At 39.2% G+C, this 15027-nt stretch overlaps 1 protein-coding gene across 4 annotated transcripts; it reads left to right on the top strand.

The window, feature by feature from the left end:
• Window positions 1–7905: 7905 nt before the first annotated feature.
• On the top strand, window positions 7906–14551 carry LOC107819611 (transcription factor GTE10). Of its 4 annotated transcripts, none has more exons than XM_016645733.2 (11): window positions 8072–8219; window positions 8411–10124; window positions 10241–10283; window positions 10407–10562; window positions 12775–12848; window positions 12950–13013; window positions 13160–13234; window positions 13317–13432; window positions 13525–13591; window positions 13671–13801; window positions 13884–14551. In XM_016645733.2, the coding sequence occupies exons 2-11, from the start codon at window positions 8790–8792 to the stop codon at window positions 14178–14180; spliced, it is 2358 nt and encodes a 785-aa protein (XP_016501219.2). In that variant the 5' UTR covers window positions 8072–8219; window positions 8411–8789; the 3' UTR covers window positions 14181–14551. The 4 variants fall into 4 exon arrangements, with proteins under 4 accessions (XP_016501220.2, XP_016501222.2, XP_016501219.2 ...); XM_075248418.1 differs by having other exon boundaries at window positions 12781–12848; XM_016645734.2 differs by having other exon boundaries at window positions 7906–10124; window positions 12953–13013.
• Window positions 14552–15027: the final 476 nt, after the last annotated feature.

The following is a 15027-nucleotide window of genomic DNA, read 5'->3' on the forward strand; positions in this document are numbered from 1 at the left end:
TTGCATCGGGTTGCATGCTGCAATGGTTATATTGATTTGAGGTAACGCTTATGACATGCCCTATATTGGGCTAAGCTGTACTGATTTGAGGCTACGCGGGCACCAGGCCCCACCATTATGCTAAGTTATTATGATTAGTGCTTGGGTAGGATCCGCCCCTCCGGAGTCTGACATGCCAGCGTGGGCACAGGCATAGTATTTCATATACGTGCTTAGATGATGGGCAGTTATGCCATGCACCCGTACAGTGCTAAGTGTGAGTACTTGATGGATCTTTGTGATATTGTTAGGGCATTTGAGTGTGCTAAGATTGTGTGTACTTGATGAGTGCATTATAAAACTGAGTTCTTGACATGTAGGCATAGAGATGTACCTTCCTCATGCTAGCCAGTGACATGACATTTGATTACTTGATATGTAGGCATAGGGATGTACCTTCCTCATGCTAGACAATGACACGATATATGATTACTTGACATATATACTTAACATGTAGGCATAGCCATAGAGATGCATTTTCCTCATGTTAACTGGTAAATGAAGAGTCTTATCTGATGTTGTAAATTGGGAAAAACACAGTTCTTTGATAAACGCATGTTTAACTAATTTCAGTGGTAAGATTTAGACTTAGACTGTTGTACTTGAAAAATATGTCTACTTTCTCGTATCTGTGAATGAGCTGACCATGGCCTATCCCGACTTATATACCTTTACCGTCTTCATTACACTGTTATGAACTGTTATTGGCTATTGGTGTTGGACACTGACCTTTTTTCGAGCTCATCACCGATTTCAACCTAAGGTTAGATTTGTTACTTATTGAGTACATGGGGTCGGTTGTACTCATACTACATTTCTGCACCTTGCATGCAGATTTTGGAGCTGATGTTGCTGTGAATGGCGGGAGCTGGCATTGAAGATGTACCTACGTTCCGGTTATAGCTGCCTCTTGTTCTTGGTAGTTTAGATATATAAATTTGCTTATGTATATCTCGAACAAATGATGTATTTATTCGTACCAGCTTGTAAATTCTACGTCTTAGAAGCCCATGACTTGTACTACCAGCCCTTGGGTTATTGTAAAAGAATTCAGTTACTTCATTATTTATTTCTAGTTAATCTCATTTGGATTATGTTTATGGATAATTGGCTTACCTAGATGGTTGAGTTAGATGCCATCACGACTAGTTATATTTGGGTTACGACAACTTTTGTGTAGACGACTCTAGAATGGAGTTTTGATGGTTCCGATAGATTTATATGGTGATTTTGGACTTAAGAGTATGTCTGGATATTAATTTGGAGGTCCATAGGGCATTTTGGCTTGAATTGACGAAAGTTAGAAAGTTGAAGATTTGGGAGGTTGAGAAGTTTGACCGAGAGTTGACTTTGTTAATACCGGCCTCAAATTTTGGTTTTGGAAATTGGAATAGGTCTGTTGTGTCATTTATGGCTTGTGTGCAAAATTTGAGTTCAATCAGAGTTGGTTTTATATGATCCGGTATTAGTTTTAGAAGTTGGAAGTTTATTAGTTTCGTTAGGCATGAATTGGGGTTCGATTCGTGATTTTGATGTTATTTAATGTGATTTGAGGTTTCGACTAAGTTCGTAATATATATTAGGACTTGTTGGTATGTTTGGATGGGGTCCCAGAGGCCTCAAGGATGATTCAGATTGAAATCGGATTGGGAATTGGACTTATGGAAATGCTGTTGGAAGCGGCCAGGTACGCGCAGATACGAGAAATGGGAAGGAAGCCTGGGAGCGCAGGTGCGGAGGTGAATCCGCAGAAGCAGATACGCTTCTGACAAGAAGTTCCGAAGAAGTAGATTTTGACTTGAGGGACTGGGGACCGCATATGCAGAAGGATTCCGTCGGTACGGACGTGCAGAAGCGCGAGATGGACTGCTGGAGTGGACTAGCAGAAGCGGGATTTGGGTGCGATCACTGTGTCCGCAGATGCGGAATCGTTGGCAGAAGAATAAAATCGAAGGGTTTAGTTATTTTTCTCATTCGCGATCTGGCGCAATATCAATGTTGTATTGAAATTGTTTGACGAAGGCCTGAGATATGTCGTTCCGTACATGCCAGTGGAAGATGTCTTGGTCAATGAACTATTCGGAGGCTACCACCACAAGACTCTCCCCAAAATAAGCTATCAACAACTCTTCCTTTCCACCCGCACCCCTCAACTGGTTGCAGTACCTCTTCAAGTGGGCGATAGGGTCGTCGTGTCCATCATACTTCTCAAATCTTGTGATCTTGAACCCTGGTGGAAAATGGATGTGAGAGAACATGCATAGATCACTGAATGAGACACTTTTATGACCACCTAGTCCTTGTATGTTCTTTATGTTCTGCTCAAGACTTTTCATTTTCTTGGCTATCTCATCTGGATCTCCCGTCTTGGTAGCCTTTTCATTTTCTACAGGTGACTCATAGTGTGGAGTCTGATTGTGTTTAGCCGACACCTTGAAAGCCATTTCTGAAGAGTAATATTAGCCTCATAAGCATGAGATGGTGGCTCGATGTTTGGCCTCTTCACAGGATTTGGTGGCGGGATTGTATGCACTGGCGCGCCAGACACGACGAGAGGGGTGTTCCTAACCGGTGCTGCTAGAGGTCGCATATTATAGGTACCAAAGGCAGAAGGAAAGCTGTAGTTTGACACATACCCTGGTGGTAGAATGTGATCACTCGTTATGGGGAGCGGTGGTTGAGTAGCCAGGGGTACGGTGGAAGTTCCCTCTGAGGGACCCTGAGGCGGAGGCTGGCCGGAGACCCAAGCTTGATACACATGAGACAATTGCTGTTTCAATCTTCTTACTTCCTTTTATTCTTTCTCAACTGACTGGCCCTAGGGGTCGTCACTAACCAACTCGATTTCATCATTGTTAGCTATCGATACCTTTCCTTTAGATCTGGTGAAGTAATGATGTGTTGCCAGTTTCACCACAAACCAACCACCTTAAGCTTACTGGATAAGAGACAACAAACGTGTTAGGGTTAAGCATTTTACATATATGAATCACACGTAATATGACATGCTACTAATAATATCACCACTTCTCACATACTTTTGGAAGGCTTCATGTTTCATTCCGTCTTATAAGGTTGCTGCTTATTGACACTCTTATTTTTTCCTCTTTTTTTCGCTTTTCTTTTCACTCACCTCATTTTGATCCCTCATTTTAGAGTCGTTGAAGAATATTTTGATCGAACCTTTTGGGGGTTGCCTACATATCATGTCGCCGCATGAATCAGATTATTGCGTAGTTCAGGGACATGGCCATTTTTTTTTTAATTTACAAAAACAAAGTTTTTTTAAAATTTACAAAAAAACAACATCTTTTTGGTTCATTTCGAATTTTTCTAAAACAAAATCTTTTTCACTGATTTTCAAATATTTTTTTCTTTTTTTTTTCTTTTTGATACAAAACTCAAAAGCAAAAATTACATAAAGATACAACTTAAAAAGACAAACATTTAAATAAGACCGGACTCGACTCAAACATACTTTTAAAAATAAAAGGCAAAATACCAAAAGACTCTTACAGACTCGATGACAACAAAGGAATAATCAAAGTGGACTGCCAACTAAAAGAAGACTCTGATCTCTGCAGGAGAATCCACCAACATCATTGTAGTATAACTGCTCTCGAGTCAAACCCCGACAAGTCACACACCCTCGGGTGGTATAAGTAGCCACTTCATAGATCCTCCTTCAAACATGCTCCTGGCTCTGACTTAAGAACTGGATCTGTCGCTCATGGTTATTGGCTATGTCCGACATATTCGCCTCGCATTGTAATGCTAGATTCAGCTGGTTCTAGACCCTTGCTAGCTCATTCTATAGCTAGTTCTTATGTGATTCTGCAGCCCGAGCCCTTAGATCATGGATGATAAGGTTGTAATGCATTTCTTCGTGCTTTGGAATGGCGGCGTGTTGCTGAGCATCACCACCTATTCTCGCTTGCTAAAGCTGTGCTTGAAGTGCTTGAACCTCATGTGTTAATATGATTTTCTCCTCTTGAAACTCAGTGTACTGCAAATCCCGATTCACGTTGATGATACTTATATCGCTACGTAGAGCCCGGATGATGGATTCATAGTCTCTTGTTATTTCCTCCTTGACCTGCCCCACTTTTGTTCTGATTTCAGTCTCCCATTCTATCGTGCTCTTCAGAATGGTTTCCGATTTGACTTTAAAAGTATCTTGGTCGTAGAACCACTCAAGATATGTAATGTTCAGCTCTCCTTGATCCTGATCTTCCATCAGCATGCGACGTTCAAGTAGCCATTTTTCATCCCAGACTTGCTAAGCGTAAGCCTCTCGAATAGGATCCTCCGATGTTACCTCCCACATGAAGCTCTGCATGTGCTCCACTGTGGGCACTACCTGTTTTCGACCTAATTGGCGTAGGGCTCTTATAGGCACATACGACTGAAAACCCTGAAGACCCATCAAAATAAAAAACGAATGGTGGTAAGATCTATATATGACCTCTTTTGGTGAGAACCAGTGGTATTTCCATATGATTTCAGAAGGGGTTAACTTATGAAGATGCTCTCTCCATGCTTCAACGTCGTTGGGGAAACTACTATCTTCGGTCATATCTTTAAACCTATCTTCAAGCTCATTGTTGCACCAATGGACGCTAAAATTTACCCGTACGGGATGAAGGAGAAGGTGCTCTAAAAACCATATCTGGAGTATAATGTTACAACCCTCAAAGAAATCTTTTCCTTCCTAACATTTGGTGAGGGCACGATAAATATCTAACAATACCATTGAAATTATAATGATATCCTTTCCACGCAATAAAGCGGTGACTATGCCAGATAATCGAATATCAATATTTTTGTCATGCCTCGGGAAAACCATCGTCCCTAGAAATGCCACTAGGAATGCTCTCCACCCATGACTTTGCCAAGCTTCGTATCCAGTTCTATTATCAAGCTCTTTCCCATGCTTTGAAAATCCACTTGGACACCCATACCTGTCGTACAAGAAATCCAATTGAACGTGCCCTCGTTCCACACTTGCTATTTTATTTTGGCTGATTGTCATCTGCTCAAGGAACTTACTGCCAGTGACATCCCTTGGGGCCAAAGGTCTCTTCTTCCGAAGCTTATCGCCTAACTTTGTGTATCCAGCTAACTCCTCCAAAGTAGGAGTCATTTCGAAACCATTAAAACGGAATACATTGTTATTAGGATCCTAGAAATGCACCAACGCCTCGATTAAGTCCCTCCTTGGGTTGATCTCCATAATATTCACAAAGCGACCCAGATGGTCCTTTATCTTTTCCTGCTCACAAACGCCAATATTTTTCCACCATTGACTCAACAATCGAGGTATTTTATGCACAAGACAAATCTGTGTGGGCTCATCATCTTTTGGCTTTTTATCAGGTCTTCTACTTACTAAATCCATATCGTACGTGGATAAATAAAAATATGAGGTCAAGTCTTAATCTAAACTTGAAGAAATGACACCAAACAGACTTTTGGATAAGACAATGAACGAACTTCACAGGGGAAGAATTCCTCGTATTGAAGGATCAGCCAACTAAGACCCAACTGATCAGACATGACTGATATGTCAGATTTGGACGAAAAAGGACCAGACTCTAGAAAGGCTAACCACGTATCTCACCGAGGAAACAAGACATGATAAAAATGGTCGGACAAGGGAAAAAGGTGACAAAAGGGACAAGATGGTTATTCTTATGAAAATGGCACTTCAGTACTTCGAAGGAAAGTACTAAGGCTGTTTCGGTAAAAATATCCGGACACATGGATAAGCGGGTAAAAACAGACAAAAATTTATTTTTTACGAAAACAGCCATTTGGTACGTCAAGAAAGTTTTAAGGTTGACTCGGCAAAAATGGCCGGAAATAAGGGCAACACGACAAAAATTGAAAATAAATAAACAAAATGACTACTTTGCAAAAATAGCCCCTCGACGCTTCCAAGGAAGGTTTAAAGGCTGTCCCGGCAAAAACGACCCAAAAATAAGGACCAAATGGTAAAAGACTAAAAGGTGTTAAAAAATGAGCAAATTAGCCATTTTTTTTTTACAAAAATAGCCCTCGACACTTTCGAGGAAGGTTTTAAGGCTATTTTGGAAAAACGATTCAACATAGGGGCAAAATGGTAGAATATTAGCTATTTTTACGAAAATAGCCCTTCAGTGCTTCTGCAGAGAGGTTTGAGGCTGTTTCGACAAAAACGACCGAAAATGGGGACAAAATGGTTAAAAAAAAAGTTCAAAACAAATAAAGTAGCCATTTTTAAGAAAACAGCCCTTCGACGCTTCTAAGGAAAGTTTTAAGGCTATCTCGGCAAAAACAACCCAAAATGATAAAAATGACAAAAATAGTTAAATTAGCTATTTTTACGAAAACAACCCTACGACACTTCCGAAGAAGGATTTAAGGTTGTCCCGGCAAAAAGGCCAAACATAAGGGCAAATAGTAAAAGCTACCCCAGTGGGGGCTGAACCCGATAAAGGTTGCCTACGTATCCCACTAGATTTGTGAGAATCAGACCCGCGTAGTTTGAACATAAAATTTCCAATGGAACTCACTATATTTTCTCTTTTTATTTTCTTTTTATGAAAAATTAATCATGGACACCAAACGCACCAGACCACTTCGGTTTTTTTTTAAATTTTAAAAAGAACGGACATTTGTACAGAAATCGGGAGCATGTTTTTTCTTTTTATTTATTTCTCTCTGCTCATTCAACTAATCTACCCTAAAGCCGGTCAACATGCAAGCCCCAAATAATGTAACAGGTAGCACATAACATGAACATAATGGTCTCAACAATGTACTTGTCCTAAAACAGAACCCGGCCCCTGTGCCGAGCCCTACTAAGTCAAATGCACGTGATGCAAATAAAGTGAACCTACTAGGGATATCCGGCATGAGGTTTGTTCTTCTAGATTTAAATCCTGGTGGAGAAGGTATCTAGACTGGCTTACTCGAGCGCACAACTGGAGCCGAGGAGGGTCAGCGTACCGGTAGCATTATTTTTCGGTTTAACTAGTGGTGCTCCCCGCCTAAAACATGTGTGACTAAAATCCTTCACCGGGTGGCAAGTACCTCGGCTATCTAAAAGGAAGCGGGATATGTCAAGCAAATGCCCACTTTTAATTTCAAGAAGACTCAGAGGGGGTGCGCGAGAAGACAGTTTATATATACAATTCAACAATGTCAAAGCGGTAAAAAGCACACAAGTAGCACATTAGGCCCAAATAAATCACAGTATATACAACTTTAATAAAGCCAAATAAAGTCAATGTACAAGCTCGAATTCTGGTTGTTCCCAACAGAGTCGCCAGAGCTGTCACACCCCTTTTTTACCCCGCAAAAGAAATTATATGTTATGGATTAAAGAGTTTTTCCAATTAAAGTGATGATTTTTGGTAGGGATTATTTTATTTACAGAGTCGCCACTTGGAATTTAGTTTTGGCGTTCCAAGTCACCTTATTGAATCCCTAATCAAAAGAAAAATTTGACTCTTTTATTATTTGGTGTGGGAAAACAAAGTTCGGATAATGAATTCTGTTGACCGGGGAGAAGGTGTAAGGCATTCCCGAGTCCCGTGGTTCTAGCACGGTCGTTTTTATTGACTAAAAATAGCTTGAATTAATTTTGGACAAACTGTGTTTTATTGATTTTCAAGTTTTATCTATCTACTTTTATTTTTTGATTACTAAAAATATTAAAGAATATTTTGAATAATAAGATGTCATAACCATAGTACGGATGGGAATGCATATGGTCACTCAAGCGAATGCGTGATCGACACAAAATTTATTAATTTTGTTGTAAGAACGCTTAAGTTATTATTTATCGACTATCGTTAAAAAGGAAAAAAGAACAAAGAAAAAGGAAGAACAAAGAAGCGCCGCCGCCAGATCTGTATCTGATGGTCTGAAAGAGAGAGAACAACAGCCGTCAGATAAACTAATACGAGGAAAACTATCGGTTAAGAAATGCTAATAGCGCGGCGGGATAAAATTGCAAAACACAATCTCGGAAGTTGTCTCTCTTTCCATATTTGGTTCTTTGTATATAATTTAGCAATCTCATTTCTTCTCTCTCTCTCTCTCTCTCTTCGCGGCGAAGAGCGAAAGCCAAACGAGGGTTTTCTTCAAGGGTTTGGTGTGATTGATTGGGCCACCTGCTCTATTTGGATATCCAGGTTTCAATATTGGGTTCTTCTAGAAGCTTCTTCAATTTTCTATCTCAGCTTCATACTAACTCTTAGGGCTTTCTATTGGATTTTGAAGCTCCAATTTTGTGTGTTTTTTTTTTTTTTTCCAATATCAATTAGAGTTTATGTGAATCTATTTATTCATTATTTATAACCCAAATGCGTTAAATTCGTAATAGGGAATAAATGAGAGTCTCCCTATTGGGTTACAGGGGAGAGATGTTTCTATGATGAATTTACTGTTACATGGAAAATCTTAATATTAACTGTTGGACGAAGGAGAAAATTGGTGCTGTTCGGTGAAATTGAATTGCCCATTTGCTACTGAGAACCGTAACGAATTAGTTTATTCCGGCATTGTGGAAATTGTGAAAGTCGTCTCGAGGTATTGATATTGATGTCTTTGGATCCAAGATGGCGTATCTATACCCATTAGTAGGCGAAAGCCTATCACTTCAAAACAATTAATCAGGACCGTGCCATCTTTGCTTCATTTCTAACTATTGAGACGGATTAAATTTGGTTGGCATGTGCAGACTTTAGGAGTTTATTTATCACATGGTACTTACTGTTCCCGTACATTTCACTGGACAGGGGGAATTGAACAAGTGTTTTAATAAGGGTTCGGGTGAAATGATGGGAAAGTCACGTAAAGTTTCAAGAGGTTATGTGTCTGGGTTTGTGCCGGATTATTGTCATGCTGTTGGAACAATGGCAGAATCCGAGGGTTTTGGTAGCTCAGGACGAGTTGAAACTGAAATGACAGCTTCAGATGATTCTTGTGCACCGAAGAAGAGATGCATTAATTTGAGTGCTGATGATTACGATCAATTTAGTGTACCTACTCAAGTTTTGTCGTTGTCCAAGATGTCATGCTCCGAGAGAAAAGATTTGAAAATAAGGTTGAGGACTGAACTTGAACATGTTAGAATACTGCAGAAGAAAATTGCTTCTTTTAGCTCAAATTTTGGGGTTCTTTCACCTGTTAGTGATATACATAGTTGCAGTGATGGGTGGAGGAGGCCAGGCGCGGAGATATCTCAGAGTTTTATGAAAGAAGCAAAAGTACCTCGCGGAAAGAAAAAGACTGCTCAAGGAAGAAATGGACCTCGAACAAAAGGATTAGGGGCTCGGCGGCCTGAGCCAGTGAAACAGGCCGTCTCAAACACTAGTATAGTGATGTTTATGAAACAATGTGAGACGCTGCTAAACCGGATGATGTCACACCAATATGGTTGGGTTTTCAATGCGCCAGTTGATGTGGTAAAATTAAAAATCCCAGACTATTTCACTGTTATTAAGCATCCAATGGATTTGGGGACTGTACAATCAAAGTTGATGTCAGGGGAATATTTAACTCCTTTGGAATTTTCTGCAGATGTGAGGCTCACCTTTAAGAATGCGATGACATACAATTCACCAGGAAACGACGTTCATATTATGGCTCAAACACTTAGCAAATTTTTCGAGGTTAGATGGAAACAGATAGAGAAGAAATTTCCTGTAGCAGAAGAAGAACCTTTACCTTCAAAGTCGAGTGTTATTTTAGAAACTGAAAGTGAAGCTCCTTTAGTAGTACCACCTTATAAGAAGAAGAAAATTGCTCCATTTGAAAACAAGGGTAGATCAGAACCGGTAAAGCAAGTCATGAGCGATTTTGAGAAGCATAAACTCAGTATGGAGCTGGAGGCATTACTGGCTGAATTACCTGAAAAGATAATTGATTTCCTAAAAGAGAGCAGCCTTCATGGAAGTCAAGTTAGTGAAGATGAGATCGAGATTGATATTGATGCTCTCACTAATGATACACTGTACAAGTTACGGCAGCTCTTGGATGAGTATCTACTGGATAAACAGAAAAGTCAGGCAAAAGCTGAACCTTGTGAGATGGAGGTGAATATGATAATGTGATTGCATAATATCTTACTTCATTCTTTATATTACTTTACAAGATGCCTTTATGTGCATATTAAAGTTATCATATTATTTTTTGTATGCTGCCGCTTCAGAATGAGTCTGGTTTTAGCAATTCATCCATGCAGCCATGCAAAGGTGATTTCTCATTAGTACATGCTTGAAGATTTAAAAGAAGTAGAGCTGTCAAGCTGATATATGGTGATTAATAGAGTTTCTGATTCTCTCTGTCTTCTATGTATTTTTAAATTTTATTTATAGACAATGATCCAGCAGATGAGGAAGTCGATATTGGAGGAAATGATCCACCTGTCTCAAGTTTCACACCCGTGGAGATTGAAAAGGACCTTGTTCGTAGAGCCAATAAATGCAGCAGCTCAAGTAGTTCTAGAAGTGATTTAGGCTCTTCATCTAGTGGTTTGTGCTATTAAGAAATTCTTGCATAACTTGTGGCTTTATTTATGTTGGTTACAAATTTTATCTTGTTAGACACAAAGACTCTGCCTTTTCTTTTTCATCCTTGACCCTGTTTTTTTTTGTTTATTGCATTTTCTTGTGGGAACTCTTTGCATGTGTGATATACTTGATGAAAATCAATTTTCTCGCTCTTCAAATAGAACTTCACAGTGTTGGGTGGATTGGTGTTTGGTTCGTTCTGAGAGGGTTGCTGTATTTTTACAAGGTGGTGGGTCATTTTGTAACTCGTTCTGCCTGTGATGATAATCTTCCTTCTCCAGTATTTCCTATAGGCTTGACGATGGATTCTACTGTATAACCACTTTATCCCTTGAGTTGCCTGCTGTTTCCCATTTGTGTAAATGTAAAAGTATTGGCCAATTTCCTATATCTAACTACGTTTTTAATGGCAGTGCGAAAGAATCCTGTTGGTGTCACCAAAATAAAAAGGAAATGAAAAGAGAGGAAAAGAACAATAGAGAAAAGAGAACTTTTGTGGCTCCCTTCTATCAAATCTGCCAGTACCTCTCACGAATTGACACATGACCCCCCTCCTCTCTCTCTCTCTCTCTCTCTCTCTCTCTCTCTCTCTCTCTCTCTCTCACACACACACACACACACACACACACACATTTGCTTATATTAGGGTTTAAGGAATAATTTTAGGTTTATATTTGCTCTTGAAATTAGAGCTTTTGACATGTAAGTCAGGGACTTTTAACTTGAGGTTCGAGTGTGCTAATTTTCATGGTGATGAACCTACTTCGGAAGGAAAAAATGATACTGGGAACTTATTGCTTTGAGTTTTGACATCTTTTTGTTTGTCATGTAATTTCAGTGAGCTGTGGAAAATAGACTGGTGTTCTTTTTGGTTTGGCAATGAGAAAATTTCTGATGTGATATGTTTCTTTTTATGAATTTTGTGATTACTTTTCTCCTGGTACCTCATGATCTCTTTAAAATTGTGTTGTTTGATAAGTTCTTTAAAATTATGTGAATGAAGGTTTCTTCTCCCAACATCAATAGATTTACATCAATAGGTTTCACATCTGAGTACTTGTCCTTTGTCCCCACCTTATTTGGATTGCTTACTTGTTGAACAAGAATAAGTTGGCGCTCTAATCGCTATCCTAGATAAAAATGAAAAAGTTTGATTAGTATATGCAAATAAATCACAAGTTAATGCTTACATTTAAGCACTGTTCACAAATTAGAATTCGCTTTAAAAGGATGGTCTTCCAGATCCGTTCCCATCTTCTATGTCATATTGTCCATCTGCTTTGTTTTTCTCTTCAATCCTTTGACTTTGGTAGCACAACCTTCAATTGTCCCATTTGTCCTTTTGTTAGGAGCAACATTGTTGAGATCTTATAGCTTGGCCAAAGATAAACGTGTGTATTATAGCCTCTCGCTTCTAAATCTGATCATGATTTCTTTCTGAGCTGCTCTGCTGCATCTGTATGGCTTGAAATATTGTGGCAAGACTCAGATGGTATTGCTTCTTCCCACTATGGCCTCCACCATTTAATATTGAAAAAAATTCAGGTGTTTGAAGCTTCTTCATGTGGATCCGAATATTGATACTTCCCTAGTAGAAATTCCTCAATAAGCAGCAGTGGCTTTAACTAGCAGGAGGGTGATTGCAAGATCTTGCGAGTCTATATATACATTACAATTGCTTATCATTAATGATGAACAAGGCTTAGTGTATTTTAGTAGCTCTCGCTTCTGTCCTTTCGCCCAATTGAATATTACATCGATAGCTTCCTGCACTACATAGAAATTGCTATTTTTCCTTTTTTGCTTACTGTTCTCTATTTTGAGGTACATAGGACTAATAAATTAGATATGTTCTTTTTGTTTATCATTAAATTCAACACTTCTTTTGTACATCGGATACTTACTCCACATATTGAGTAAGGTGTCCTATGTATTCCTGGTTAATGGAGAGAACAAGTTTTGAAGGTATAAGATGCCTTAGCCTTCCACATTCGAACACTTGTATGAAATCGGAAGGTGCAAGAGTTCTTATTCCTCTGGAGTTAATATGCTTTACTCAATTAGGACTTCATTGCCTGTTAAACAGTCTGTGATTAAGTGAACTGTGTGCAGTGAACTTGAGGCAGTATTTTTTCTACTTCTCACTCAGATTGTTGGATGCTTATCTTCTTAGATACAGACTCCGGGAGCTCTTCTAGTGGTGAATCTGATGGTGCTAAAGGTTCAATTCCCTTAACCAACCCAAAGGTGTGACAGATGGGATTTGTTGCCTTATTTTATGTGTTCTTTTGCGGCTCATTATCATGTCTGACTTATTTTCTCCCTTGCTAATTGATTCTGTTCCTCAGCAGGTGACAGCGAGTTCTGGGTTGAGCTTAGAACAGAAAGAGCTCGATCAACGAGAGTCTAGAGGTTGTCAATCTGTAGAATCCATAAGATTTGTTTTCCTGTTGTTTCTTGTAGCTGCACATTTTGGTTCTCTCTGGGAAGTGGGAGATTTTACCAAAATTTTTTGCTCAATACGAGTGTGACATTGTGTTTGCATTCATGTTCGACAGATTCCTTGGATGGCTTTACAGAGCGGAATTCACAACCAAAGTCTATTTTAGGTGAACCCAATGATCATCATGAGGGTAAGCAATGGTAATTGGCGAAGAAAATATGTGCTAATTAGTTATGCGGCATCATCTCACACCGTGTGCTGTAATCTTTTAGGGGAGAGTGCTCCACCGGAGAGGCAAGTCTCCCCTGAGAAACTTTACCGTGCAGCGTTGTTGAGGAGTCGTTTTGCAGATACCATATTAAAAGCGCAAGAGAAAACCCTTGAGAAGGTAGGGCTAACAATTGTTGGTGTCACCCTTGTTGGAATTTTATCTGTATGGAACTTTGTTTGGCACTGACATTTCTTCTTACCATATTTTAGGGTGAAGTGTGGGACCCTGAAAAGCTGAAGCTTGGGAAAGAGGAGCTTGAAAGGCGAAGGCGAGAAGGTCTGATTATTTTTAGTTTGTACGGATTTCACAATAACATTTGCAGGAACTTCCTGTTTATTTCTGTCTACTTATGCAGAGAAAGCCCGCTTACAAGCAGAAGCTAAGGCCGCAGGTGAGGCTCGAAGAGAAGCTGAAGCAGAAGCTGCTGCAGAAGCCAAAAAGAAACGAGAACTTGAAAGAGAAGCTGCTCGTCAGGCTCTGCTGAAGGTAATGACATATCCTAGCTGGGGTCAGATTAGGTTTGATCATCTCCTACTTGTGCAACTTGTAATTGTATTTTTTCCAATAGATGGAAAAGACAGTTGAAATCAATGAGAACAGTCAGTTTATGGAAGATCTGGAATTGTTTAGAGCTGCTCCAGATGAACAATTAGAGAGGTTCACTGAAGAGACAAGCCCTGGTCACTCTCAAAATGGTCTTGGTAGTTTCAAATTCAAGGCAAGCAGTAACCCATTGGAGCAGCTTGGATTGTATATGAAGGGAGATGGTGAGGATGAAGAAGAAAATGAATCACATAGTATTCCAGATTTATCAAATTGTCCTGAGGACATATCAAAAGATCCGGAGGAAGGAGAGATTGATTGAGATTTTAAAAACATGAGCTGATCAAGAAGTTATAACGGGTGATTTCATTCTGAATCCTCGAATGCTTTGACAGGCAATGCTTCGCCTGTTCCTCATGATGTTGAGTTGAAGTTTTGATGCTTTTCCATTCGATGTTACTGCAGAAGACGTCATTTGCCAAAAAAGTCCATACTTTTCTGTTCTAGTTGTTTCTCTTACTTGTGTAAAAATAGGAATCAAGATAAGTTAGTCACAGTCCAGCCAAAGTATCTGGGAATGCAGATGCTGGGTTGGAAACAGTTTTGGTGGGTTTGACAAATCTAGATTTAGGTTGCTGCTTAATTTAATTTAGTACAAAGGAAATTGTCTGGTAGAAGCTTAAGCTTTAATCATCCTGACCTCTCCCATGGCACTTGTCAAGCTCCTTTAACTTAATTTGTTTCTTTTTTCCTTTTTTCCACTTTACGACTGTGATTTTGTGTATTGAGTAAACAAATGGGTAAAAATTGCTACAAGTTCGAAAAGTTTTCATTCGTACTTACCTACCTTATGCTCTGCCAAGCTGAAGCCATAATTGTGCAGAAACTAAGGAGCTGGATTCTCCATTCATTATAAGGGATAACCGTGTAACTCTAGAGGCTTCAGTTTGTAACTTACCAACCTTAAGATTTTGATATATTGCTTGAATATTTCTTTTATGGTGTAACGGAAATATATTGTACCTATCAACCTAATGGACAAGATTGTTTTCTTACATTTTCCTTTCACAAAGTTTAGTACTCCCTCCGTTTTAAAAAGATTATCTTAGTTTAACTTGATACAAACTTTAATAAAGATAAAACTTTTGAGATATGTGGGCTTAAATAAG

The sequence above is a fragment of the Nicotiana tabacum genome, chromosome 24 (assembly GCF_000715075.1).
Source record: "Nicotiana tabacum cultivar K326 chromosome 24, ASM71507v2, whole genome shotgun sequence".
Taxonomy (NCBI): Eukaryota; Viridiplantae; Streptophyta; class Magnoliopsida; order Solanales; family Solanaceae; genus Nicotiana; species Nicotiana tabacum.

Excerpts from the sequence above, each read along its gene's own strand:
- LOC107819611 (XM_016645733.2), top strand. The coding sequence starts at position 8,790 with ATGGTACTTACTGTTCCCGTACATTTCACTGGACAGGGGGAATTGAAC. Across the intron at positions 10,284-10,406 it reads ATCCATGCAGCCATGCAAAG|ACAATGATCCAGCAGATGAG; the intron begins GTGATTTCTCAT and ends TTTTATTTATAG. Across the intron at positions 13,235-13,316 it reads ACCCAATGATCATCATGAGG|GGGAGAGTGCTCCACCGGAG; the intron begins GTAAGCAATGGT and ends GTAATCTTTTAG.